This window comes from Stegastes partitus, unplaced genomic scaffold (assembly GCF_000690725.1).
Source record: "Stegastes partitus isolate 25-593 unplaced genomic scaffold, Stegastes_partitus-1.0.2 Scaffold546, whole genome shotgun sequence".
In the NCBI taxonomy this organism is placed as follows: domain Eukaryota; kingdom Metazoa; phylum Chordata; class Actinopteri; family Pomacentridae; genus Stegastes; species Stegastes partitus.
Window position 1 is genome coordinate 148,244 of NW_007578277.1, and position 25,678 is coordinate 173,921.

At 41.2% G+C, this 25,678-nt stretch overlaps 1 protein-coding gene across 2 annotated transcripts in view; it reads right to left on the reverse strand.

The window, feature by feature from the left end:
* Nucleotides 1-256: 256 nt before the first annotated feature.
* ctnna1 (catenin (cadherin-associated protein), alpha 1) overlaps nt 257-25,678 on the reverse strand; it is an 84,518-nt gene continuing 59,096 nt past the window's right edge. For both annotated transcript variants that reach the window (XM_008288199.1, XM_008288198.1), the window contains exons 13-18: nt 25,131-25,282; nt 21,504-21,614; nt 19,390-19,571; nt 14,675-14,780; nt 3,435-3,569; nt 257-2,212 (exon numbers count right to left, since the gene is read on the reverse strand). In XM_008288199.1, the coding sequence (XP_008286421.1) occupies nt 1,922-2,212; nt 3,435-3,569; nt 14,675-14,780; nt 19,390-19,571; nt 21,504-21,614; nt 25,131-25,282 (977 nt within the window). In that variant the 3' untranslated portion in view covers nt 257-1,921. The remainder of the gene's footprint in view (nt 2,213-3,434; nt 3,570-14,674; nt 14,781-19,389; nt 19,572-21,503; nt 21,615-25,130; nt 25,283-25,678) is intronic.

Below are 25,678 nucleotides of genomic sequence, written 5' to 3' on the forward strand. Positions count from 1 at the left end.
TTGTACCAACTGTTGGGTCATTTTATTTCATATTTTATAAGTTCTACATGTATTTCATGTGCAAGAATCTTAACAGTAACTAAAACTGTCAAGATAACTGTAATAAGGAAAATAGAACAATATCTCCTGCTGAACTGTAGCAGAGTAGAAGCCTTAAGTGTTATGAAAAGAAAACAAACCGTATTTCAGTACAGCATATGACTAAATGTAGTTAAATCACTAGTACAGGTAAAAAAATAAAAATAAAAATAGCAGCTTGGAATTACTTTAATTGTTTATTAAGATATAAAGCAGGCACATTAATATAAGAAATGTGTGCACTAATAAGTCAGCTCTCATAACAAAACAAATCCACAGCAAAGTAGTTTGATATCACTCCAGATTCAAATCCAAACAATACAGCAAAAGATGAACGTTGAGGGAAAAAACAACAACCTACTGAAAACACTTGGTTCTATCGTAAAAATATTTACCTGTCAAATAACCATACGTGCCCGTCCTTCTATAGTTCACAGATGTCAAAAAAGCAAAACAAAGTTTCATCCCCAAGACTAAAGCAGCAGGATTTCAAAGCCTTGTTGTCGACCAATGCAGCGCTATGCAGCACAACACTATGCAAGACCTGAAAGCACACTGCACCGAGCGACTCATAGCAGACGGTTTACCTCCACGTTAAAACACAAACACAAACAAAACAACATTTTCTTTTCATTTTAAAGCTCCAACATCTGGCAAGTTGTTTTCTAGGGTTTTTATAAAGATTGTGCATGACATGACATAAAAACTTGATTAGTGTTCAAGCATCAGGAGAAGGAATACAAACAATAAACAGAGTTTAAAGGCAGTGGAATCGCCTCCTTTCCTTGCCAAACTCTGAGCTGTAAAGAGAAAAACATATTGATCCCTCAATTTGGACACATTCAGAATGTGGAGGTGTTTGGTCTCATTGACAGTTAATGAAGCTTGTCGGCTCTGGACTGTACCGACACACGGTCGGCTCGTTCCTCAGCCCGCTGGGTTCTCCCAGACACAGAGGGGTTGGCGCTAATTTACAAAGTTTGACTGAACTGGGAGGATGAGTGTGTCTGAGCACCGGTTATGTAAGAAAATACAAGGGTGACAAGAATAAGTTATCCCCTTTGGTTTTGTGAACATAAAAGAAAAACATGAACTGAGATGGTTAAATCGTATTAAAAAAAGAATCAACATTTAACATCCACATGTTACAGGGATGTGAATCATTAGTCAGAAAGCACCGGAAATAACCTTTAGAGTCAGTTGAACTTGTTGCGACCGTTTCTCGCGGCATAACAAAGTGTGTATAGAGAAAGATGCAGGCACACGTGGAAATATCTTGAATCTGGTTGATGAACCAAACCATGATGAAATCGACCAGTTAGCCCAGCACATCCACATTAACTACAGTTATTGCTCGAGTTAAAATAAGGCAGTTGAAATTTTGCATAGTTGATATTTGCAGTATTTTGCCATAACCGGACATTATAATGGAGAACACCAGAGACCCCGTAGTTTTACTGTAAAACTGGTTAGAATACAAAATAATCAAAAGCCTCTTGGAATTAGTTCCTATACCTATCAAACCCACTCTGTTTTCTCCCATACACATGAGAGAAAACTAGAAATATATATAAAAAATGCCTTTGTCCAGTAGATTTCCCTCTTAGCTGCAATTACCAATGAACAGAGTTAACGCTACAGACTACAGCAATGTACAACTTGTGGAATACAAATGAATCAGTGGAGGAATATAATGGGTCAAACAGACGAGATGTCTATGGAAAGACAGAAGGAATATGTTGAAACGTTTTCTCTTTGATAGAACGATAAGCTCAATCTATATATAAACTCATTGGTCATAATTCTGTGATCTCTTGAATCAAATAAAGGAGAGGGCTGGGCTTTAGATACTATCCATGGCTTTAAACTCGCTCAGAGCCTGCACAGGGTTGATGTGCTTCTTGTGGGAGGATCTCTTGACTCTGTTGGTCTGCCCATCATCCTGCTTCTCTCGCTTCACCAGCGGCTTCTTCTCGGGAGCTTTCATCCTCCAGGAGATCGCCGGCATATTCAGGGACTCCATGCCTTTGTTCTTTTGGTATTTAGTGGACGCCACGTAGGAGGCCTTGACGGTGGACACCACGGTGTTCATCAGGTTCTTCGCCGCTTGAATGAGGGACATGGCGCTGTCCAGCTGATTACAGGGAAGAGGAGCGAGAAGAGAAAAGAGACATTCTTGTAAGACGGTGAAAACAAAGGCGCTTCCTTTTAATGAGCTCGGTGCAGAATTCACATAGAGTTAAAAGTAAACGGTATCCATCCCCCTCATGTCCTCCAGTTTTGTACCGAGAATTTGCTGGGGAGAAACCGAAACTCGAGTGTTTGTACTGCGGCGTTAACAACCGTTTCCTTGTCTGGCATACAAACATATGTGACAAATTTTAGAATATGTAAAAAGGTCACACTAATTTAATCTCCACACTTTAATAGCCCCAGAGACTCTGGTGACACTTCGCTGGAAGAGTTGGAAGCATATTCTCATTTCAGCCCCACAGAGAGGAAGGAGGAATTCATTATTTCGCGCACAAAGAGCCAACGTTCATTAATTAATTTAAATGGCGAGTAAGTGGTTAATTCATGCTTAAAAGGGTCTGTAAACATTGGCTGTGTACAGTGTTATCTTAGGTGGTAAAAAGGTTAGCAGACACTTGGGCAGCATTAGTCCTTTCTAGCACAGTCATTAATTCTGTTATCTGTTTACTCAATTTAAAATATAGCGTACAAATTACAGTGCACAGAATGAATCATTAACAACAACCAACAGCTAATGTCATTTTGTTGTCATATTTTCAATTTATTTGGGCAATAAGAGCTAATAAAACTAAAGAACTTCAGAAAGTAGCCTTCAAGCACAATATTAAGGGCGTCCAGTGGAGATTTCATCATAAACAAACACAGCTCTGTTTACACTGAGTGTGCATCTCCAAAAGACATCGTGTGTACCCATAAAGCTTCAGAACAAAATGGATTTTCTGCCCTGTTTGCATCAGTTTTCACTCTTCTTTCGGCACTTTGCTACTTTAGAAATGGTGTTTCTGCCAACTAGTCTTACCTGGGTTAGACGAGATAGTTGAATTTATTTTAAATAGAATTAATCCCCCATTTCAACAGCTCTGCTGCTTATTTTATAGGGCGTACACACCCAGAGAGACCAGCAGCAATGTGGCACACAGACACCACGCTGAATGTCGATGAAATTACCTTGGTAACCAGAGCTGGGAATGTCCACTAGTTACCAGCAATCAGCTACAAAGCGACGGGTGAGGAGTGAATCGTTTACTGTGTGGACGAGGCTTTCCTGTGAGGTCTCAATGAAGACAATATGTGCCTCGTGGCTAAAATGAAGCTGAACTTACCCCAGAGACAACCAGCTCTCCTCCCAGGTTCTGAACCTCAGCCTTGACTTTGCTGCAGATGTTGAGCTGGTGGCAATACAAGGCGATACGCTGCAGGTAGGCGATCAGATCCTGCTTACAGGTGGAGTCTGGGCACTGCAAGGGAGAAAAACAATGCGCAAATGTCACATGTAAACATCAGTATGTAACTGTGGTCTGTGGTAATAATGCAACCTGTTTGCAGGAGGTATTATGAATCAGTTTTTATCACTTCAGTCACTTGCTGGCACAACTGCTTCTGAATATTTATGCGCTTCTACAGAGGCAATGATCCCACACTTTATCAAGATAAGATAGTAGCGGTGTGACAGGTAAGGTAGACACCCACATTAGGAACGTGCACAGAGCCAAAATGACAAACACACGCCCACAACCTGGTAGATTGCTAACTCATCTTCACAAGGTTAGGCATGATCAAGTCACACAGAATGCAAATTGTACTAGGGAGGCAAACAACGCTGTCAATCAATCGGTGGTGGTAATAATCTGGTGTGAAGTCCTGGAAACAAAACTACCTGAGGAGAAGCACTGATCATCAGTCGCCAGTGTTTTTCACATTATCACCACAGTTGTCAGCAATCTATATTTTTTAGACAGAAAAGTTTTGAAATCCTCCATCCCAACAACTTAAACAATGACCTTAGGTGTGAAGGTGCAAATAAACTGCTTAGGGCTGGAAAAGCACTCAAACGGGCCTCGGTAAATACAATTAATTTTGAGAGAAAGCATGCAATGGATGAGAGAAAGCTTAAAAAGTGTGGCAAAACAATTTTGAGGTTCAGTTCCAAGTTGAAAAAGCCTCTTAGTTTTGTTTACAACGAGGCATAATAGTACTGTCAAAAGTCAGCTCGGAACAAAAAACACAACACACTGGAGCCATAAAAAAAATCCATCAACTTCAAGAAACCCAATAAATTATCATAAAACCCACTTGAAAGTGGCAGTATGTGAAGAGCTTCACAAATGCAGCTCATTTAGCAATGGTAATCTTTTTGAATTATTTCATCTCATCATAATTAGACTTGGGTTCTACCTTAGAATGCCATTTCCAATCCCTTTTCTGGTTTGCTAAACAAGCCCCCTGCCAGCATAGTAATTAGGCCACAGTACTCTTCTTAGCTGCTCATCAAGTGAAGGATGTAAACACTCTGATGGGGCTCTGACGGTTTACATCAGATCAGAGTGACCTGAGTCACAAAAGGTATGTCAGCAATGATCAGCAGACTGACTCTGTTATGAACAATGTGAGGCTGGCAGCTTTTTACATCACTACGAAACTATCTCTACCTATAAAAAGAACTGCGGTGGCTGTGTAAGTGGGCGAGCCAAGAGAAAATACTGACGAAAACACCAGGATTTGCAGGTGCATGGCTGTCTGAAGGAGGAGTCCTTTGGTAGCTGTTAATTCTGAGTGCAGGTAAAAGGTGAAAGGGAGGTAATAGCAGCCAAACTTTTAATTGATGAAGTCTCTGCAGGACAGAGCTGGCGAGGTTCGTGCTGTAGAACCTGGATGTGAAAGAGTGATTGCTTGTCTCCATACAAAATGAATGGGTATTCTGTCTTGTTATAAGTGAGCGAAATGACACAGTGAGCGGGCATCATAGTATTTTCCGTCTGTCAATAATGGCCTTTATCGCCACTTGAGTGCTCTAACCCAACATAAGGTGACAAAACCCCTGTTTTCTTTTCTCTATGCAAAGGAAGGAAGTGAAAACATGACTGGGATCAGGATTTTTGGACACTTCAAACAGACTACGACTTATGATGCGTCTAATCCTGCTGAGCACATCAGTATCCCTGGTGGGAGTACAGAGTGCTTCACTGAATATAGTGCACTCACTCCCAGACATACAGCCATGCATGCATGCATTGACACACTATCCCAGCCAGCACATTCCTACAGCGTACATCAGCGATGGAACATTACAGGAGACAAAAATCATAACTAACACATATAGGGCGCAAAAATGAATACAACAAAACCCATTACCATTCTCAATGTACTTATTGAGGGCTCTATATATATCATGAGCATTTCAAGAAAATTGTCTAATTCCTGTCTATCCTCGCTGCCATCCACTCCAGATTAATAGAAGGACAGGCTAAGTAGGGAGGACTGAGATGTAAGAGTTGACATTCTATTAAAGAAAGGTATGCAAGAGGAGATGAGGGGAAAGAGGGCTGGAGGGGATGATCATCATACAGGAGAGGACTAATACATGGCTGTTAGACCGGAGAAAATGGGAGAGGGAGGAAGGTTAAAAAGAAGAGGAAAGAACCAGAGAAAAATAAGTAGGAGAAAAGACAGGGATGAAGAGTGAGCCAGAGGGGGAACAGTGTGGAGGAGTAAATAAGGGGGAGAAATCCAACTGGGGAAAAGGAACGTAGACAAGAGGATTCAACTGTAGTTGGGAGGGGCGTTTAAGTCAGAGAGGGAGAAAGAGAGCGTGCATGTGTGTGTGTGTGTGTGTGTGTGTGTGTGGGTGTGTGTGCGTGTGTGTGGGTGTGTGCGTGTACAGATGCACACATGCAATAGCAAAGACCTGAGATGAGGCTGAATGCAGCAGCCATGCTAATGAAGGCTTGGGGAAGTATTCAGACGGCTGAGAGCAGGGCACTGTGAAAGCATCACTTGTGCTCATACTCAGCTCAGCTGCTGGCTTCACTCAGCACTCAGGAAACTCTGCAAGGCTGCTCCGACTGTGACATGTGAATACATAAGCTGCACAGGGAAGAGACAAGAACACCTTGGATTGTTTTGGTAATGCAAATAGAAGCCCTGTGCGTGATTAGTGAGGGTGGTAGTCACAATATGAGGATTGTTTCCGAGACTGCGGTACCTCACTGACTGCATTCACTCTGCTGCATAAACGCTCCCAGAAACCAGACGTATCAGTGGCAACTCCCATTTTACCAAGACATCCTTTAGGTCTCTGCTTTTGTACTTAATGCTATGAATAATTAATAGCGCAAACAACACATAGGGCATGTAATTGAGGTGTATTTGTTCAGCCTATATGTTGCTGTATCCGCAAGCTGTGCAAACGCCATTACTCAGCAGTCTGGTCCAAAATCTTGCCTCACTATTTAAACAATTCATTTCCATTTCACAAAACAGAATCTGCTCTTGCATGAAAAAGACTTATTGCCTTTAACTACTACTAACACATCCCTGCATTTTTTGTGTTTGTTCTGAGTGCTGTAAAATGTGCTGCCTGTAAAATGTCCTCCAAGCCTCTTCATACAGCCTCTTGCCTTTTCCACATGCTGTGTGGCCAGTTACAGACTGGGACAGTTAACCTTGCTTGGTCAGCTACTATTGAGAGATGCTAAAACAGGAAGAGGCGCACTAGAGACTTCATAACACAACTCCAGATATCTTTTCAAGGCAAACTAATAGAAAAGGTGAGTCACCATCTTTCAAAAGGAGCCAGCAGCACAGGCAGAAATGTCAATGATTCTTGTGTAGGTGCTCTTACCCCTTCACTGTTTGCTTTAAGTACCTTTTTTTTGAAAAAGAAAGGCGAAACAAAAGGTGATGCTGTGTCCAAGGACAGCAGATCATTATTCTAATTCACTAATTGAATCTCTCAAGTAACAATGCCTTACGTGACTTGTAGTGTATTCCCTCTTTATAAGGGTTTCACTGTGTAAAGTGAGTGGGTAGCTCTTCCTTTGTTTTGTATTCTTTAGCATTTAAGCTGTTGCTCTAGAGCAGTTCAGAGCACAGTGAAAACCAAAGCAATTTTTTTTCTCGCAGTCCACACAAAAGAAACTGACATAAGACTGAGGATGACCGTGCAGGATGCTGAATGAAACTATGTGCCTGTTTTATCTGTTGAATAACAATCTAAATGATACAAGTGATGATCAGGACGGTCAGGTCCCATCATTGCAAATGCCATGCAGTTCCACTGAATTCCATAATACAGAGCAGAGACACTCTGCTGCCGCCGTCCAGCGCTGACCTTTCAGGACACATCACCCAGAGGAAATGCCAATTTCCAATATTTACTGACAGGGCAGCCTTCTAATGTGCTGCTGCCAGCAACCTGTTGGGAAGTGCCATGGGGCAGTCAAGTGTTTTCTGATATGTTTGTTTTTCAGTCTCTTCCTGTCATGAGAAAATTTACACTCCCTTTGTCCTCAGAGTCAAAGCGAAGTGATTCTCCGTGTTTTTGCTCATCTGCATCTTTATTCTCTGACTTTGATGTAGTCACTAAAGCATGCAAAAAATAGCAACAACCTAAATTTAAGCCCTGTGATTGCGGTTATCTCACTTAACCTACAGGATCTATTTATACTACTCAATAATTAAGATGAGAAAGAACACTGAGAGGTGCAGCAGGGCAGTAAAAACAGAATTAAGTACTGACACCTATACCTCAACCCTATGAATAACCCTGCGTCATAACAAAATGACAGCCCAATTTGTTCTTCTGCCACAGTTAAAAGACAAGCTCAAACAAACAAAAAGCCCATTCAGGTGAGCTTGGCTGTGTGATGTTATAAGTGGATTTTTATAGCTCAAAGCGAAACAAAGAAATCCAAAACCTTAGACCAGCGGACATGCTTCCCCATTCGGCTGTATTGCTCTAATGTATACAGTTGTATACAAAGGTTTGCTCACCCCTGGGCAAATTACTATTTTGGTGATTTTTGAAGTGAAAATAAGTAAACATAAGCAGCAGCAAGCAGACACTGAAAAATGTAAATGCACAGCCACCGTTCACTTCAAAACAAACAAAATATACAATCGGTAAACTTGACTACTGTGTGCCTGTGTCTGTGGCAGAAGGTTGCGAATAGTTGACCAACATGAGAAAGGACCTCCAGGACAAGCAGCCACCGGGCACTTTTATCTGCCTTCACATCTCAAAACTGCCACAGGGGTTGCAGGAACGCAGAGATAAATGAGAGATATAGAGTGTACTTTGTACCACTTGGAAAAATAGTGTGACTGAGATCCATGGCAAAGTTTAAGGAGATACAGGAAACAAAGCACTGGAAAGACCGTTCTGTTTCTTTAGGCAAGAGCGGAGAGAGGAGATAAGGCTATGCAGGGACAGGAAATGATCAATTCCAAGCTGTGGTCTCTACACACTTCAAGATAAATACACAGCAAGTAACAAAATGTTTACAATTTTAAAAGGAATTTTTAAAACTTGTAAAAACAGTGGCAATGAGTGCAATAGGGGAAAAAAATCACTCTGTAGTATAAGAATGGAAGGAAGAAAGTGAATTTCAAAAATTAATGTGCAAAGACATTTAACAGAGTTTTACTGCTGGATAAAACCTAGAATAAAGCAGACTTCCTACTAGCAAGACCTCTGACAAAGGTAAGTAGTGCTGCTAAGTGGGCTTTGCGGTTCACGTTACCTGTAAAGCTCATTCTTTTCATTTTGTTGGTCTGGCAAAGATTCGGTTACTGTTGAAGGGCTAAAAATAAATCTCCCATGGGGTATCAATTTCAATCACGATTCATTTCAAACTAAGTGATGATAGCCAGATCTGCTCACTGCGCCTGCTAAAAAGATGCTCCATATTTGGATCGGGCCAATTCAATCACACTGGCACTTGGGAATGTTAATGTGACATTGAAGCAGACAGAGAGTCTGGGTATGACAGGAGAAAATCAAGCTGGGAGCAAGCAACACTGTAGAGGTAACCACAGGGACCAATTAAATGGCCCTCATCAATTTTTAATGTTCATGCTGCACCTGTCAGTCAGGCATTTTACTGTCGGGCTGGCAAAACTGATAACTTAACACGGCTGCTAGAGAATGGGCAAGTACAAAGAGCCATGTTAAAACATTTACACTTTTCACTTTGACATTTAGACCTCTGTTTCTCCTTTCTTTAAAGCTTAAAAAATGGATTAAATAACAACCACTACAGTACTTGGGCAGTGCACATACGCATGGCCTCTCCTGAAGTATCAATCCACAGGTAAGGAAGCAACAGCTTCATACAACATCTTATTATGGCATTGAGCTGTTGTGCTCCTCAGGTTCAGGATTAACAAAAAAAAACATACAAGATTTAAATTAGCATTGATAAATGCTTTCAAAACAATCAGCTGGGAGTTGATAAAACTCAATTAGCAAAATAAAAAAAGAGGGCTTCACTTGGTCGGTCTGAACTGCAGTTGGCTCAGGGCTGACCCTTGAACTGCTGAGCTGAGAATTTGTGGTCTCTCTGGGTGATTTTACTTCTCCGCTGCAGTAGGTAATTTACAACCCTGTCTGCTGTAAAGCGTCTAGGGCCAGAGCCGGGATTAGACTGTGACCAGCAACAGAGCCCATGGATCACCATAAATCTCTACTGATTGAATGCAAATTGGAAAAGTACACTATGTATGTCAGTATACATCATGAGAATAAAGCTTGCACAACAAACACACACACACAGCAAGCGCACGCCCATTCTCTAAATATGCAAGCCTTATTTTATGTGCATGTGTTTGTATGTGTACATGCAAGTGTTTATGTGGTGAGGAGGCAAGCAGCGGAAATTTATGGACTACATAGTGGCTAACACATTTGCATTATAAATCTCAATTACATAGCATTATTTGTTTACCAGCCCACTCAGATGGAATTCTCATAAGGTGCCCTGCAGAGGAAGGTCATAAATTCTTAATAAACTGCAGTGCAGACCTTTGTACAGCAATGACCTAAATCCTGCAGCTCATCTCTGCACAACACTCATTTCTTTAAATTTTAATGGGGCTCCATTACACATATTTAACCGTTTTTCAGAAACCCCAAACTAGACCAAGTCCACCTGCACACTCCTGCTGAACACAATCTTCGCGTACCGAAACACACCATGACATAGTCTTGCTAAGGAAAATGTGGGGTGAGATGCTGTGCTATCAGTCTGGGACCATCTGCCAATGTGTTTTATATGAGGAGCAAACCCTCACAGGCCCTGCAGGCCAGAGGCACAGAGCGCAAGTGATTAATATGCCTAGGTTAATGAGCAGTCCCAGCATTGCCTTTGCTCCTCTGACTCTGTCAGTATGTGCGCAGCCTCATAGTGATTCACTTAACTATGGCTACTGGAGTATGTGGACCATCCCAATGTGCCATGCCTTTGCTGTAAGTGGGCCTGTGGCATCTCCAGCTTTGTTAGAGAAATGGCCCTAAATATAAACCACCTGCGTAAATAAATTTAAAAAAACTGCCACCTGGCAATTATGCTGCTAATTAAAAGGCGAAGCACTCTTAATGGATTCATCTCTCAGGAGGGATGTACCTCTCTCCACACAAATGCACTGCCCCTTCTCTCTGCCTCTCCTATCCCTCCATCATTCTCCTCCCCTCTACCCCATGTCCATCCCTGGGAGCTCTGGCTGATGTGTTATGGGTGAGTGTCGCCTGGTCTGCTGGTGTTTTGGTCTCTGCTGAGAGAGAAAGGCTAAGAGGGACAGCTGGATGGGTTCAGAGGCTGAAGGGGTCCTCACTCTTGGCAAAGACTTCTGTTTCAACAGCCAAAGCTCTTCATTTATTCATACTTTGAGTGCTTTGAAACCCAAATCCTCTAATAGTGTGTACACACACAAACGACACATGTACAAAAAAAAAAAAATCTGATAAAGAAACGAGTACCTACAAATAGTTGAGGATGGAAAGGTAAAATAGTCACCCAAGTCTAATACATCCGTACATATGTGCCCGCAGAGAAGCATGCCAGTCAACAGACGAGTTTGTATGCAGGCCTGCACGCACAGATACGCACTCACACACCTGCACAGTCGCCCATCTGTTTTCTTTGGGGGATAACACTGTTTTCATTAAAGTGAATAAGCATCTTCAGAAGCAGCAGTGAGGCATATAAAAGTCGCTTTCCAGAGCGGCTTATTCCCTATTCAGATGATTCAAATGCAATTAGGTCAGTACAGGTAAGACTGCTACTTTGTGATAGACATGGGTCTGTAATACTAAGGATCTGTGAGGGCACCTTAAATAAAATATCAGACGTGCAGGGCTCTGGGAGGCCAGTAGCTCATTATGTCAGACTATGGGGGAGAGAACTCTGCTGAAAGCTAAATGCAGATGTTTCCAGAATGTAATGGAATAACTCAAACCCCTGCTTGTGCAGCAAATTGGAACAGGGGTAACTGTGATACCTCTTCCCCTTTGAATCAGTAAAAAAAATAAAAAATAAAAAAATATCCTGAAATCTTTTTATATAGTGTGTATAGCATTAATAAGAATTATTATTCATTTTTTGCCAACATCAGTACATGTCAAAGAAGCTATTATGTAAATTGTAATTATTAAATCAATTATTCCTCCTATTGCCTTGTCTACGAATATCTGAACTGTTTAGAGACTAATGTGTAACTATGGTTGCAAAGCTGAGCATGAATGTAATGATGAACAGGAGAAAGCATCCACATCCATGTGTTGTAGTCATCCCTGAAACATTCAATTTGAATGAACTCATTACTTAAACAGGCTTTATCCTGTGAGAACATTTTGCAAACATGTTATCACTTGTTAACAAAACAGTCAAGGGGAGAGACTTAACAAAGCCGACCAATGATATCAAAACTGAAATCCTACAGCAAACATCTAAAGTCAGTGCGTGCCTTCCGGGCCGACTCTGTGTTCGTGGATACAAGTGGCAGAAATCCACAGCTGGTGCATCTTAGCCACAGTAACAAGCGATGTCTTTACGGGAGAGGACCTCAATCTGACAAACATGTCTTGTTGCAAACATCACAACTAAGGTCTTCCTTGATTTAACAACAAAATGTATACATATTGCAGACACAGAAGCAATAAGTCTCTGCCTAAGAGATGGCACATGAATAAGTTGGGGGATAAATCATGTACAGTGTCTCCCTGAGGAGCGGTACACTGCAAGTATTTAAGTGAAATATGAGGCCATGGATAATTGAATGTGTGTTTCCCTATGTCAAAGACCATAGTCTCTGGGGTAAGGAATAGATGTGGAGCGATGATAGAATCGGGAGTTGGAGAGTAGGAGATGGAAGAATGAAAATGTTTGATCCTGAAAGAAATTGGTAAAGAGGTAGTTTCACAGATAACACAAATCACAGCAGTTGTTAGCATCTAAAAGGACTCTACAGTGTGCGTCTGCTTCTTGGATTTGCTTCTAAATGGGTAAATGAGCACAGATACAATGAAACAAAACAAAGCGCATGTGTGCAAAAAGATATTCACCGCACTAAATGTTGTTTTGTTATTGTAGATGTGGCTTAGAGAATAATCCAAAAGAAATGTTTGCCTCCTGCTCTAACTCTGCAAGTCTGCTTACACAGCGTGCTGTTAAGGGAGACTTCTGGTTTATTTCAATCTGGTGCATTTTTCCATAATGCGGCTACTGTGACTCTGCAGGTCACGGTGACTTCACACTCTTCATCTCGGTTGTAGAGATTCGGGGGAAATAAGGGTCGCATGCAACAGCTTGGGAACTCTGTTTAGTGTGGCAATTTCACATGAGCTTCCTGCAGCTTTCCAAAGAAAGTGGTTAAATCATTTTAAACATTTGTTTTCATCATGAACTAAGTTAAACACAGGAAATAGCTGTCTGGAATGGTCATTTTGCAAACTACACTGGGGAGCTTCATCCAGGGATACTTGATGGCTGCAATAATCATATCCATCAGTGCACACCGGTTTGTTTACACGTGTGAGACGGACTTCCATCTTGGTGATACTGTCTTCTGGACAATCGGCAGTTAAATGCAATGGCGAATTACCCCGTGGACAATTATGCAGACGACAGTAGGTCAATTAAGTTTGATGATTGGCTGTGTTTATTCAAACAGAAGTCCACAGATGGGGAGCTAAATCAAATGGAAGACACGAATTAGATGATGGAGGCAGAGGCAGAAAGACAACAGGACATCCTGAAAGACAACGAACCTCAGGAAACCGATGATGTTCCCACAGTCACTGCTCTTTAACGTCTCAGAAGTGACGTTTTTTAATCTTTTATTTATTTTTTCAGTGACCTGATGCCAGACTCGGTAAATCTCCATGTGTCTATAGATGACAGGAACGCCACATATGTAACTACAACCAATCAATCTGCAGCTTTAGTAAATATTGCTGTCCTGGAGGGGGTTTTTCCATCTCCCCAAAATCAACTGGAAGAAAAACGCAACACCAGAAAAAAGGTAAACTCTGCCCTCCATACTGTAAGTAAGAGCTGACGCAGTTGAATTGTCAGCTCAGGGAAGCTAAAGTCTGTGTTTACATTTGGTGAGACTCAAAAACAGATGCTAAAAATGATACCTGTAAAAATCTTCTTTCTTTGGAAAACTGCAGGGAGCTCATGCTAAATTGGCCTGCTAAACGCCATCCACTCGCTTTTTTGTACGAATCCTCTTTTCCTCAAATCTCTACAACGGAGGCAAAGACTGCAAAGTCAGCATGACACTTGGAGGCACAATAACTACATTAATGGGAAATACACCTGGTTGAAATAAACCAGAATACTCTTTTCGGGACAGCATTTATTAAGAAATAGAAGGGGTGTCAAGATGCAATTAGAATAAAAACTTTGTATTTTAAAACTCAGTGGGAGCACGAGAGCATGAAGTAGTATCACTGTACAATTAATTGGCATGTAGGTAATGAAAAACGGGCAACAACGTGAGCACTTGTACCCCACAGTCAAACCATTCACGACTCAGTGGATAATAACTAACTTCTGAGCTTCTGACCATCACAATAACAAAATGCACCCTTAATTGATACACTGTGTTGGCAGGAGCAGCACTGGTGATGTGATATGTGTTGCTATGTGCTTCTGTCTCCTAACAGCGTCAAACACAAGTGTTATTACCGGAGCACTTTGTGAGGCTATATGCTGCCTGTTCACAATAGGGAAGTAAAGTTAATGTGACACCAGAGTTGGTTTTACAAAGAAAATGACTCAATTTGTGCCTTCTCTTATTTAAAGTTTCATGTAGGTACACAGTTTGAAACCTGTACATCTGCAGTAGACACGGTACGATTAAACATGTTCGCGCTACAACTTCCTACACAAGTAATTGAAGAAATGTTGTTTTATTTGTTCTTTGTGCTACTACCCTTGGTACTAATTTATCAGGCCCTGACAGTGTCACAGTGGTACATCGCTACAACGCTAATTATATATTGAACTTGGTAGCACAAAGGTGGAGCATTCCTTCGGGATGGAGGTTCATTATGACTTACATTGTCAGCGATGGTGCGGCCCAGCTTGTCCATTCTTGATCCTGCCTCGGCAATTTTCTTGGCAGCGCTGATGACATCAGACGTATTCTTCAGTGGACCTTTCCCCCTGGGTAGAAAACGTGGAAAGATCAGTCGCTGTTTTTGATCTACTGCAGACTCATTCAATATGCAGGAGCAGCATCGCAGCCGTGGAGCGGCTGTTGGTTTTGGGAGGTTGTTTTTCGGTCAGAGGCATGAACGTATGGCGAACCATGGGAATAGCACAGTGAAACGCTACAGAAATAAAAGTGTATGCTGGTGAACAGATGCCTCCACACACCAAACACTAACACGCTCTGGCACCATGTTGTTCTGTTGGAGCTGAGAACGTTTTGTAATCTAGTTAATACAGATGGGCAGACTTCTCTCTAAAGTCTGTCCTTAAAGAATCGGGCCATGGCGGTACACCATCACACTCTTTCGTAGCACCATCATGCCTCTTATAAAACAGGGTGTTACACTATATTTTCCCCCTGCCAGTTTAGCATAACTAAATATGTTTGAGGTGAATAAATACATAAAATAAATATTACCAAAATACAGTAAATTGGCAATATGCTTAAAACTGAAAGTGGCAGCACTTTTATTCAGGCATTCTAGGGAAAACCAGATTCAAGTGGCCATCATATTATAGCAGTCAACAGTGCCATATGCTTTCCATCACAACAGAAATGCTCAGTGCAGTCTATTTGGGTCTTTTCATTCAAGCAGCTTTGAAAGGTTTATTAGAGGACTAAGATGCAAGTCGAACGGGTTTAATGTCCGTTAGTGGAGAAATATTGGATTCCCTCAAAATCACTACACGCACACACACATAAGCTTTTATTTGGATGGTGATTTTCGTCCAGGTTTGAGACAAAAGAGAGTAAAAGAAAAAGAGAGAGAAATGAAAGTAGAGAGATCAGAGTCCAATTCAATTTAAAGGCTCTGTTCATTGCCCCAACATTACACATCTATCCTTGACCCTTCTTGAGCCAAACGCAGCCCATCCCAACACAGGTCAGTCCAGCCCTGACCTGACCCACTGTAAAGCTTGTCAGCCATTTGCTATTTTTCTGCCCCCTCAAGGGACTCTGGGACACAGTTGGCAAGAGGCACAAATTGGATTCAAAGCTGCTCTCTCCAGGCTAAAAAATGAGCCATCCAACCCAGAACAGATGGAATTTTGTGTTCTGTTCTCTCGCTTCCTCTTCTCTCCCCTCCCATCTTCCCTTCTCCTGCTCTCCCTCTGCTGCTCTGATGTAAAGCAAGCCCGGGTCCTAGTGGAAAAGGCCACGCGTCAGAGCACATACTGGAAGCTCCCCGGGGACGAGTCAACCCCTGGAGACAGAGCTGCAGGCATTGTGATGGGTTATGAAAAAAAAAAAGCATTATGCTAGGATAAAGAGTGTTGATAGCATAATGCTGTAGTTTGCCCCAGTAAAAAGATCAAAACAAATAGTTAGGTCAACCACTGATTTATACCTAACTGATGATGTCCTTCCTAAAAATATCTATTGCTTCAGGCTTAAGGAAATAAAGGTTCACTTCGAGCTCTGCCTAAGTGGCCGAGTAACAACTGGGAAAATTACAGAGGCCACAGAGATAAGACAAAGCAAGAGGACCCCTGACAAGAGGACACCCTAGTAAGATAAAGTGGATTTACACACGGAGCCTGCTGAGAACTGCGGGCCTCCAGATGTGTGCAAACCAAGAACTCCACGGCACAGAACTGTGACAGGTGGCTCCCAAATATGTTACATGTTTCCAAGCCACACATGCCTAATTCATGAGAGCTGCCACACAGCCACAAGCGATGCAGCAGTCAACAAGAATCTCTCTCACTATACGAAGATTTGTCAGGAGAGAGGTCCAGATCAATTACCTCATACAGCATTAACCTTGGCAGGGCTTTGTGCCAGCTCAAGGTTGAGGGGGCAATAATTTGGGCGCGAGCTGAATTAGCCAGCTACTGACCTTCTATGTGCTACCACCGCATGCGAGAGTGGAGGCATAATGTGAAGATATATATTCTGCCCGACAAGTGTCCATGTGTGTTCCCATAGGCACACACACACCCACGTGTACACAGAGTGCAATCCAAAGTTTGAGTGCCGAATAAGAAAAGTCACAATACTAAGTTGTAGAATAGGCCACTAAATCAACAAACTCTCCGAGCCCCTAATTTGGCAAAAGAACACAGCAGTTCTCTTCTTGTATTACTCGCATAAAAGCCACTGTACAGCAATCTGTAGGGTTAGTATTCACTTAAGGCTCACAGGCTAATACATGAACTTCAAGACGTAATTTTTCTTATTGTGCGAGAGGCAAAATCTACATTTTAGCAAATGTAGTAATAAAGCCAGTGGTAAAAAATAGCCCAATCTGATCAAATGACAATTTTTTGCATTCTGCACGAGGACTTCTCTCCTGTTTGTTTTTCTGCTTTGTTGTGTTTGATTGGAAACATCTAACAAAGATACATTTAAAATGCATTTGGAATTATATAAAATGGGCACATTTAACTGATAAAGGGTGACTCTTAGCTAGTAATGGTAGGCCTGTAATTGTGGAAAAGGAGAAATTGTTGTCCAGTGAATGCAGTATTGAAAAACATTCTATGGACTGTTTCTCTTTGCTTTATGTTGTAAAAATGTGAAATAAGTAAGCCTTATGTTAATTTAAATGTCACTTCAATCAGTAACCTCTCTCTCTCTCTCTCTCTCTCACACACACACACACATTGGATATTATCTAATAAAGAAACATCACTGGTTGTCTCAGATGAAAGCAGTATCATTTGCATTTCATTTGCATGTGCATCTACAGTGGATGTAATATAAAAGGTAGTCATTATTTTTTTCCTTAGTCCTTTGGATGAATAATAAGGAAATAAAAAAACCTGCTGGATTCTGTGTAACCTCAGTCAGATCACTGGCCGTGTTCAAAATTCTAACTCTGCTACAGCTTTCCAGTATTTTGCTTCTTTGGCCAAGGAGACGGGATCTTTGACCCATTCAGAGGATGAAGACTAAGAGACAGCATTTCATCGTCATTACGGATGTGACTCAGAGTTAGGCACAAAATGTCCTCTGAGTAATACACTTGAAAATTTGAAAAGGCACAGTCATACAAATACAGTCAGGCGCAAACACAGGCAGCCAGTCAAAAATGTCCCTTCGCATACACCAACACACAAATGCACTCGCAGCACGAGAGCTAGATAGTCATGTGTAGATAGAAGAGCTGCCCAGGCCTAATCCCGAAATGTCAATATTACCACATCCAGCCAAACTCCCAATATGATGTACACACATGCATGCACAACATCACACACAAAAACACGACAGACATGCTCAGATGATCTCAGATAGATCATGTTTGTGTAGCCAGTGTACAGCCTGGTGGACAAACTCCTGCTGTTTGTGTGTCATGCAAGGGTCACGGCTGATCCTTTTCTCTCACAGGGGTATTACAGTACCAGTATGTTGATAAAAAATAAAATATTACAAAGGAAAATAGTTATGTCTGTTCTATCCTGACTTTTTTTTCTTTTTTTTTTTTTTGCTGTTTTTAAATAGCACTTCAACCTTTTACAGTATCAAGAAATCATTACACAAATGTCTGAGCAAGAGTATCAATTACTTTGAAACTAATAAATCAGTTCTAATCCTCTGCTTCTATTACGGTGGTGGTGCAGCCTCGATGTTTACATGTGGATTACTGACGTTCTCTTGTAATTCTTCCTAAAACCACCGTCAATTCAAATACTTTTTCCATTTATTTTTCGAGTAGTTGGTTTCAACAGCTTTTCTGCAGAAATCAATACTTGTGAGGTAGGAACCGAGTTTCTGAGTTTGGCAAACACCCACAACCACACACACTTTCAGACACAATTACGTTTTTTTTTAGTCGAGGTGTGTTTTGAAGTGATATTTACTACAAAGATGTTCCGTGAGTTCCAGGGTATATCATGATGCCTTAGATTTGTTTTGTTTGTTTGCTTGCTTCAACCGTCTTTATCGTCCCAACAACCCACTGATGAGAGTGAATGTGGCCAACCCGCAGAGGCTCTGCTGAGGGAGGCTGTCCATTTAAGATTTTCCACTGCACACACAGCTTTATTCATTTACCAGGAGAGAGAGAGATTTGACGCACTGCTTATGGCTGTGCATATTAAGATTAGGGGAGGTTGGAAAAATAATCAAGAAGAAAATCCTACCTACAGTGCTGCTTAAGGAAAATGAAGAGCGTTGATGCATGAACAGTAGTGTTAAACTGGCTGCGCAGTATTGTGCAGATATGGGAGAATGTTGGGAAACAAATGTACGCTTACTGGGTGATTGTATTTGACACAGGCTTAACTTAAGCATGCATTCTTTCTTGGAGGCATTTTGCTTAAAGTGCACAGCTACTGGAATATTAATGTGAGGAAAGGGTAAGATGACATATGTATATCGGCCCTGTGGATGAAAAAAAAAAAACACAACAAAGACTCAAAGACGAATAAACAGGGAAACTTTGACTGACATTAATCATCGATTAAATGGATTATTCAAAATGTGCAGCCATACTTCAGCCCATTTATTCAGCTACCTACTGAGGCCAGAAAATATATACAATTATAAAATGGGCCATCGTTTGCTAAGAATGAAAAATGGCTCTGGGTGTGAGCCAAGCTGTTAGTCCACACTCACCTGGTGAAGTCTGTCATCTCCATCATGATCATGCACATCTGCTTAGCCAACACAATGATGTCATTGCCGCTGTCATCCCACTTGGATACCTCTGCATCCAGCTTGCTCTTCTCTTCCTGGAAGCTAGCCACCTGTTCTGCAATCTTCGCCTTCTGCTCCTGGGGCAACTGGGCCATGATAGCCTGAAGGAGGAATTATGGAAAAAGTGTAAAGGGTTAGCAAGCTAGACCTCAACATACTGCTGCTGAGGCCATGCACACAACATTTATTGGCAGGCAGGAGTATGGGGCTGTTTAAAACCACAGCAGAGGGTACTGTGGCACTATGTTGCACTGTGTGACTTGTTTCATACATCACTGCAGTTTTAAATATGCTTAAATAATAACTATATATCTATGAGGAGTTTCAGTTGTCCAAATGCAGAAAAGGCATGTCTCAAGCCTGGAAAAAGGCACATGGATTGCAACATCTTTATAAATAAATGCAAGTGCCCCAAGACGGTTGCATTACTAATTGGGTGAGTTCTTTTGATACAAAAGCTGGGTTCAAGATAGTGCTTAGAGTAGCATGTGGCATATTATAGAAAAATAGACATTAATTGAACTCAGTATAAGCGCATTAAATTTGCAATACTTGATACCATACACAAACACTATTTCTATACATCCTTTTGGGCTGGACAGTTAAAGGGCAGCTTCCAAACAGGCAATCAGACATTCAGTGAATGAGCTTGTCAGACCGAAGTAGGCAGACACTTAAGAGCAGGAAATCGAATATCATCGCACGAGTGTTCATTCCATTACTGGTAAATAGGACTCTCTCTCTAGAGTCACCTAAGCTTGAATAAAGCCGTTTAGGCAGTGCAAAGATGAAAAGACCCCACCTAACAAAACAGTCAGATAATCTTTGGTGAGCAAAACAAATCGCCTGGAAATGTACTGATGGATCACTCTGCCATGAGGGAGTTCTGAGATTAAGTTATTACTCTCTATTCTTTAAATAATTAATGCAGTTCGCCTCTAAAGTTACAATTGAGTTCGACCTTAAAATACACTAGAGTGGTTTGCAGTACAACTACAGACACAATGCCAATAGCGGCATATCTAGTTGATCATTGTAAAGCATAATGACAAAAGACTCTCAGAGCAGCGATGTAAGAGCACAAGAGCACCCTTGATTTCTTCTCTCATATTAATCAGGGCATGCAATACTAGACTTATTATCTGCTGAGAGTTATTTTAAGGTAGGAGTGAAGTCTAACCTGAACATTTAACATGTCAAACACCGACACAAATTCACTGGCTCGGGCTTACACATAAAATATGTACACCAGATGGCAGAGCTAATGGAAATAGTGAAAAATTCTACAGGAATGGAGGAATGTAATACACACCGTATTAACTGTTTAAATTATAGGCAACAACCATTTCAATCAAACAAATTAGACTAATTTGTACACAAAAACTGCATGAGGAGTATTATTTTTTCAAATACTTGGGTCTCATTAGTTATTGTGGTGCCAAGCCAACTGTGCATAACCCATCAACAGTAAGTATGGGGGTGGAGTGTTTGAAAAAACAACAATGGCCAATAATGACTGGGGCAGCATTAACACAAGAACGCTATTATTGAATTCACTGTAAATAAGTCTGCATTCCTACAAATATGAAACTGCAAAATGTACAAGTTTTTACCCTTTTATCTAAAACAAAACCTTGTGAAAGAGATGTCAACCTCTCTTCTTGGATGAAATAGTACTTTGATTGTATAAGGCAAGTTATAATTTTTTTTTCTCTAATGCTTTGTCAAGCATGCCACAATAATTTACTTGAGTTAGATGGCAATATTCAACTCAGTAACTGAGGCATATAACACAAGCTTCAAGTCAATATTTAACCACCTTCAAGCATGCGTTTGTTCCGTGGGGAACCAGTGGATGCAATTTGAGATGGGATGGAAAATAAGTGCGTTTACTTTCAATATGTGCATGTGTTTTCTCTTTGAACATTTCTCACTAGCTATTATGAATGCCAGCTGACAACTACAGATTTCAGAGGCAGTAGATGAGATTCAGGAATGCTTGCAAAGAGAGTCAGAATGGGTGTAGAACTTACACGTGCACTTTGGCCAGCAATAAGTTGGTCATCCTCTGTCTGCACACTGGTCCTGCTGCGAACATCAAAGTCTTCAGTCTCAAAGTCAGAGTCATCCAATTCCTCTGGAGTCTGTAATGGGACAAGCGAGAAGGAGGAAGTGGCAAAGGAAGAGAGACAAATCAAGAAGAGGCAAAAACCCAGGCAGGGTGAAAGAGAGAAATGGAAGATAAAGCAGAATAAGGTAGGAAAAAGCAGTTTGTAAGTAAGTGGGGAACATAAAATAATATTGGCATACTACAACATTGTGAGCACTATTAAATAACAAACCTGCTTACTATCTATGAGAAATGTCTTGCTGCTGCCAGCCAGGGCAGCATCAGATAAATGTATCCTTCCCCATAGCTTGGTACAGAAACTGTAAACTCCAAATGAATTTGTAAATCAAGTGTAATGTGCTGCCTGTGCATTTTGAGAGAGAAAATGAAGGTACGAGCTGGTATGAAACATATTGGGAGCAAAACGCTCCAGAGGCCCATCTGTCGCTGCTATCTGTGGAAAGGCGGGTGAGGCAATGAATTGTGTTCTTCTAGAGTTTTGTTACTTCATCTCTGATCCTTTAGCTCTTCCCTTGCCCTGAATACAAAACAAGCCATGAGCAACAATTTACCATAACTATTAATATTCAAAAGAATTTCTGTCTCAACAGGTCGTGCTCAGGGCAAAATACAATACTGACTGACAGGAAAATGTATTTGCTGGTGATATAGGCACAGGGAAGATTATGTGGACAGATAAAAGTGCATTATCACGCCTGTGCCCCTACTTGTGCTTATCCAGCTGTCTCAATACCTCCCTTCAGTAATGGATTTGGAGCCCTCACATCTAAAAATAGCCGAAGGTCTCTGAACAACCTTACACTGCTTTATGGAATGTAGAGATGCTCTTGTTCTCAAGGGAATATGGGTATGGTTTCAGATACAAAGCTGTAGTGACTCACAGGTATCTCTTTCAACCCAGACAATGCTGTTCAGTGGGGCAGAGATATCACCTGCTGTGGCCTGTGCAACAGATAACCTGTGAATGTGGGAGGCTCAGAAATGAAAGCTCATGGTGGGCACCCAATGGGAAATTACTGTAGAGAAGTGACAACAATAGCTTGCAGTTTAATAACAAAAATGTAGCATAGTGAATTTACTGCTGTCACAGTAAATGAAATTTTAAATTTTGTTTTTCATGCTGTGGTAAAGCATAATAATCAATATTTAATCTAGTAATGTCCAGCGTCTCCACTGTGCATGAGAAGGCTGAAATATTCCATTTCACCTGTGTCACCTCTATGAGGCGTTTACGACCAGATGGTATCTCAAGTGCAATAATTACGAGAAGACAGGGACAGAACTGAAATACCAGTATCATAACAAAGCTAGAAAGCAGGTCTATCCTTATCTACTGTTTTTGTCTGCCGTTATAAATACAGATAGGTCGGTTCAGTAGTGAAATCCCACACTGTTATTCTTTTTGTGACATTTTGCTCATAGCCTCTGTGGATTGAGCCGATTTTTTTTTTTTCTTTTTCTTTTAGGACAGAGCCAGTAAAATCACCTTGGGCTGTGATGCACTGCACAAATCATAAGGTAACGACAGCTGCCCCGTGTATCTAACTGTCAGCAGCTCCCTGACTTTGAGACAGTTTCATGTCTGGGAGGCATATTCTCTGATGTCACTGTAGGTGGGGAAACGGTTCTATCCGCCTGTCAAATATCCAAGGGACGTCCAGCATTGACTGTCTGTGCACCACTTATAGAGGTTAAAGACGTGTCCATCTTAAGGAGACCCAGCCACACACTTGTCTGTTTTGATTTAAGACGAGGCCACTGTGCTGCGCATGCATGTGAGGGTTTATAGAAAGATAGCCAGAGAGTGTACTTGTGCATTTGAGTGGACATGCCCTCTAGAGAAGTTGTCTCATCGCCATTTCAACTCGGCCGATTTGGAGCGTTTCATATTTCTTTGGACTCAGAGATGAAAATGCCTTGTTTCGCATAAACTGTGCACTTAAAATATAGGTCAGCCAGCACAGGGCTCGTCTTGATAGGCATGAATGTTTTCTACACAATTTTAATAATCTCATTACAAACAACAGCAATTAGAAACAGCTGCGTAGATGCTGCCTGGAAATAATATAACTACAGGCTAAAGAGCTAAGCCATTTCCTGCTGAATAATAACCACAAATCCTGTGATGATTACCTCTCACACCTGATCAAGAAACCCATGGGGAAAGGAGAATTTTTTTTTTCCCAGATAATGAATAAAGTTTCAGTTGAGTCTTATCACTCTCTCCAGCTGTCAGTTAATGGCGGAATGAATCTGACAGATAAATTATAAGTAAGGAAGGTCTTTCATAAATCCCCTGTTAGTTTGAACAGACATGCACACCTACGCACGCTCATTCATCCACCTGGTTGTGTTCGGGCAACCCCATAGGCCCGGTGTTAACAGCTTAATCAATCTGGATAACAAGAGCGGAGCTGGGGCAGATGGAAATTGAATGTAGTTCTCAGGCTTGCAGTCCAACTAAAGAATGCCAATTAAACCCTCAATCTTAAATCAGTTGCTGATTATAATGCAAATGCTGCATAATGGTCCATCTTTCATTTGTTTTCTTGTCTATGTCTGAGCAGCATTATTAATGGGAGCCCAGGAACAGCACTACCATCAACTCAAAATGTGATGTCAGGACTAATGATTCCAATTCAAAAGATTAAAGTGTTCAAAATAATGGAAGATGGCATAACACCACCAAGCAGCACACTGCAACTCAACATAGCAAGTATATAATTAGGTACTGCTACATATGAGCAGTGGTTTAAACAAATCAGCTTACTTCCTATACGAGAAATTACATTTGGCAGTTTCAAGTTGTTAAGCTCGTTATACTGTAAGGCCTTAAGAACCATCCTTGTCTTTCTCTTTACAGATGCAATGGGTTTTGTTGTCAGCTCATTGTCAGTCAATTAGGTAACGCTTCAATGGTACCCAACTACCATCTGTCTCAGTTATGGTTCTACTCAAGCAAAAGCCATTAACCCACAGACAACTAAGGCGGTTGTTACACTAGATTGCAAGTCTGGTCAATTAGGCCGGCTCATGCCTGAGACAAGTTAATCTCTGGCTTCAAGGACTGCATGTATATAGTTTTTCACATACAATTAAAAGGAGCATCTGGTGCAGAGACCACTGGCCATACTTTACACTACAGTAACCAAGGACTCCCACAGTGTTGTGGAGCGTATGGCTTCTGTTGAAATGCTTTATATTAAGCCACATTAATTAATGTCTGTTAATGGGATTCTAGCCTTTACACCGCGTTTGAGTAGCTTTCAGGGGGTTACAGCTTCTTAATATGACAAAAGGCAAAACTTTACGTACACATAAAAACCAATGAGGCTGTCAGGAGTGGCATTATTTACTCACGACAGCCTGGAACTCCCTTTGACCACATTTAATACAGATTAGGGGAGAGAATCATTAAATATTTAATAAAACAAAAATAGGTATACTGCTTTCAAGCTACTAGAAGGGTGAAAATCAACACATTACATTGCCAAATGGCCAAACTGGAAGAAAAAAAGGTATAACTTACTCTGATCATGAGGACAGCCTTACGAATGTCCCGAATGCCATCATACACCAGGCGGGATGCATCAATGAACTCATTCTCATCCACAGGTTGTGAGGGATTTGCACTCAGGGCCTCCACTGCAGACTCCACTTGTTCTGTGAACCGTGGCATGACTGAAGGAAAGAGAGGTGGAGGGTGGAAGGAAGAATGTTAAAAGGAAAAAGGCCAATGAAAATTCAGCCCAAAAGTACAAAGAGGAAAAGAACATAACTACAGACAGCACAGTGTGAACAGTGTTATACCTCATCAATATTTGAAAAAGACAGAACAACATGTTGCATAAACCCACTCTCTCTCGCTACCACCTCCAACACATAACCAAAACAGAGCCTGTGGGTTTATGAAAGCATTAGCACCAAGGTGTGAGAATTTACCACAGCAGCTCACCTTGGCCCAGCTTTGTATTGAATGACATTCCTCTTGAAATTGCAGGTTATCAAAAGCTACTTGACATAAACCGTGTCAGCCAAGACAGTCTAGTGAAATAATTACATTTAGTGAATAATATC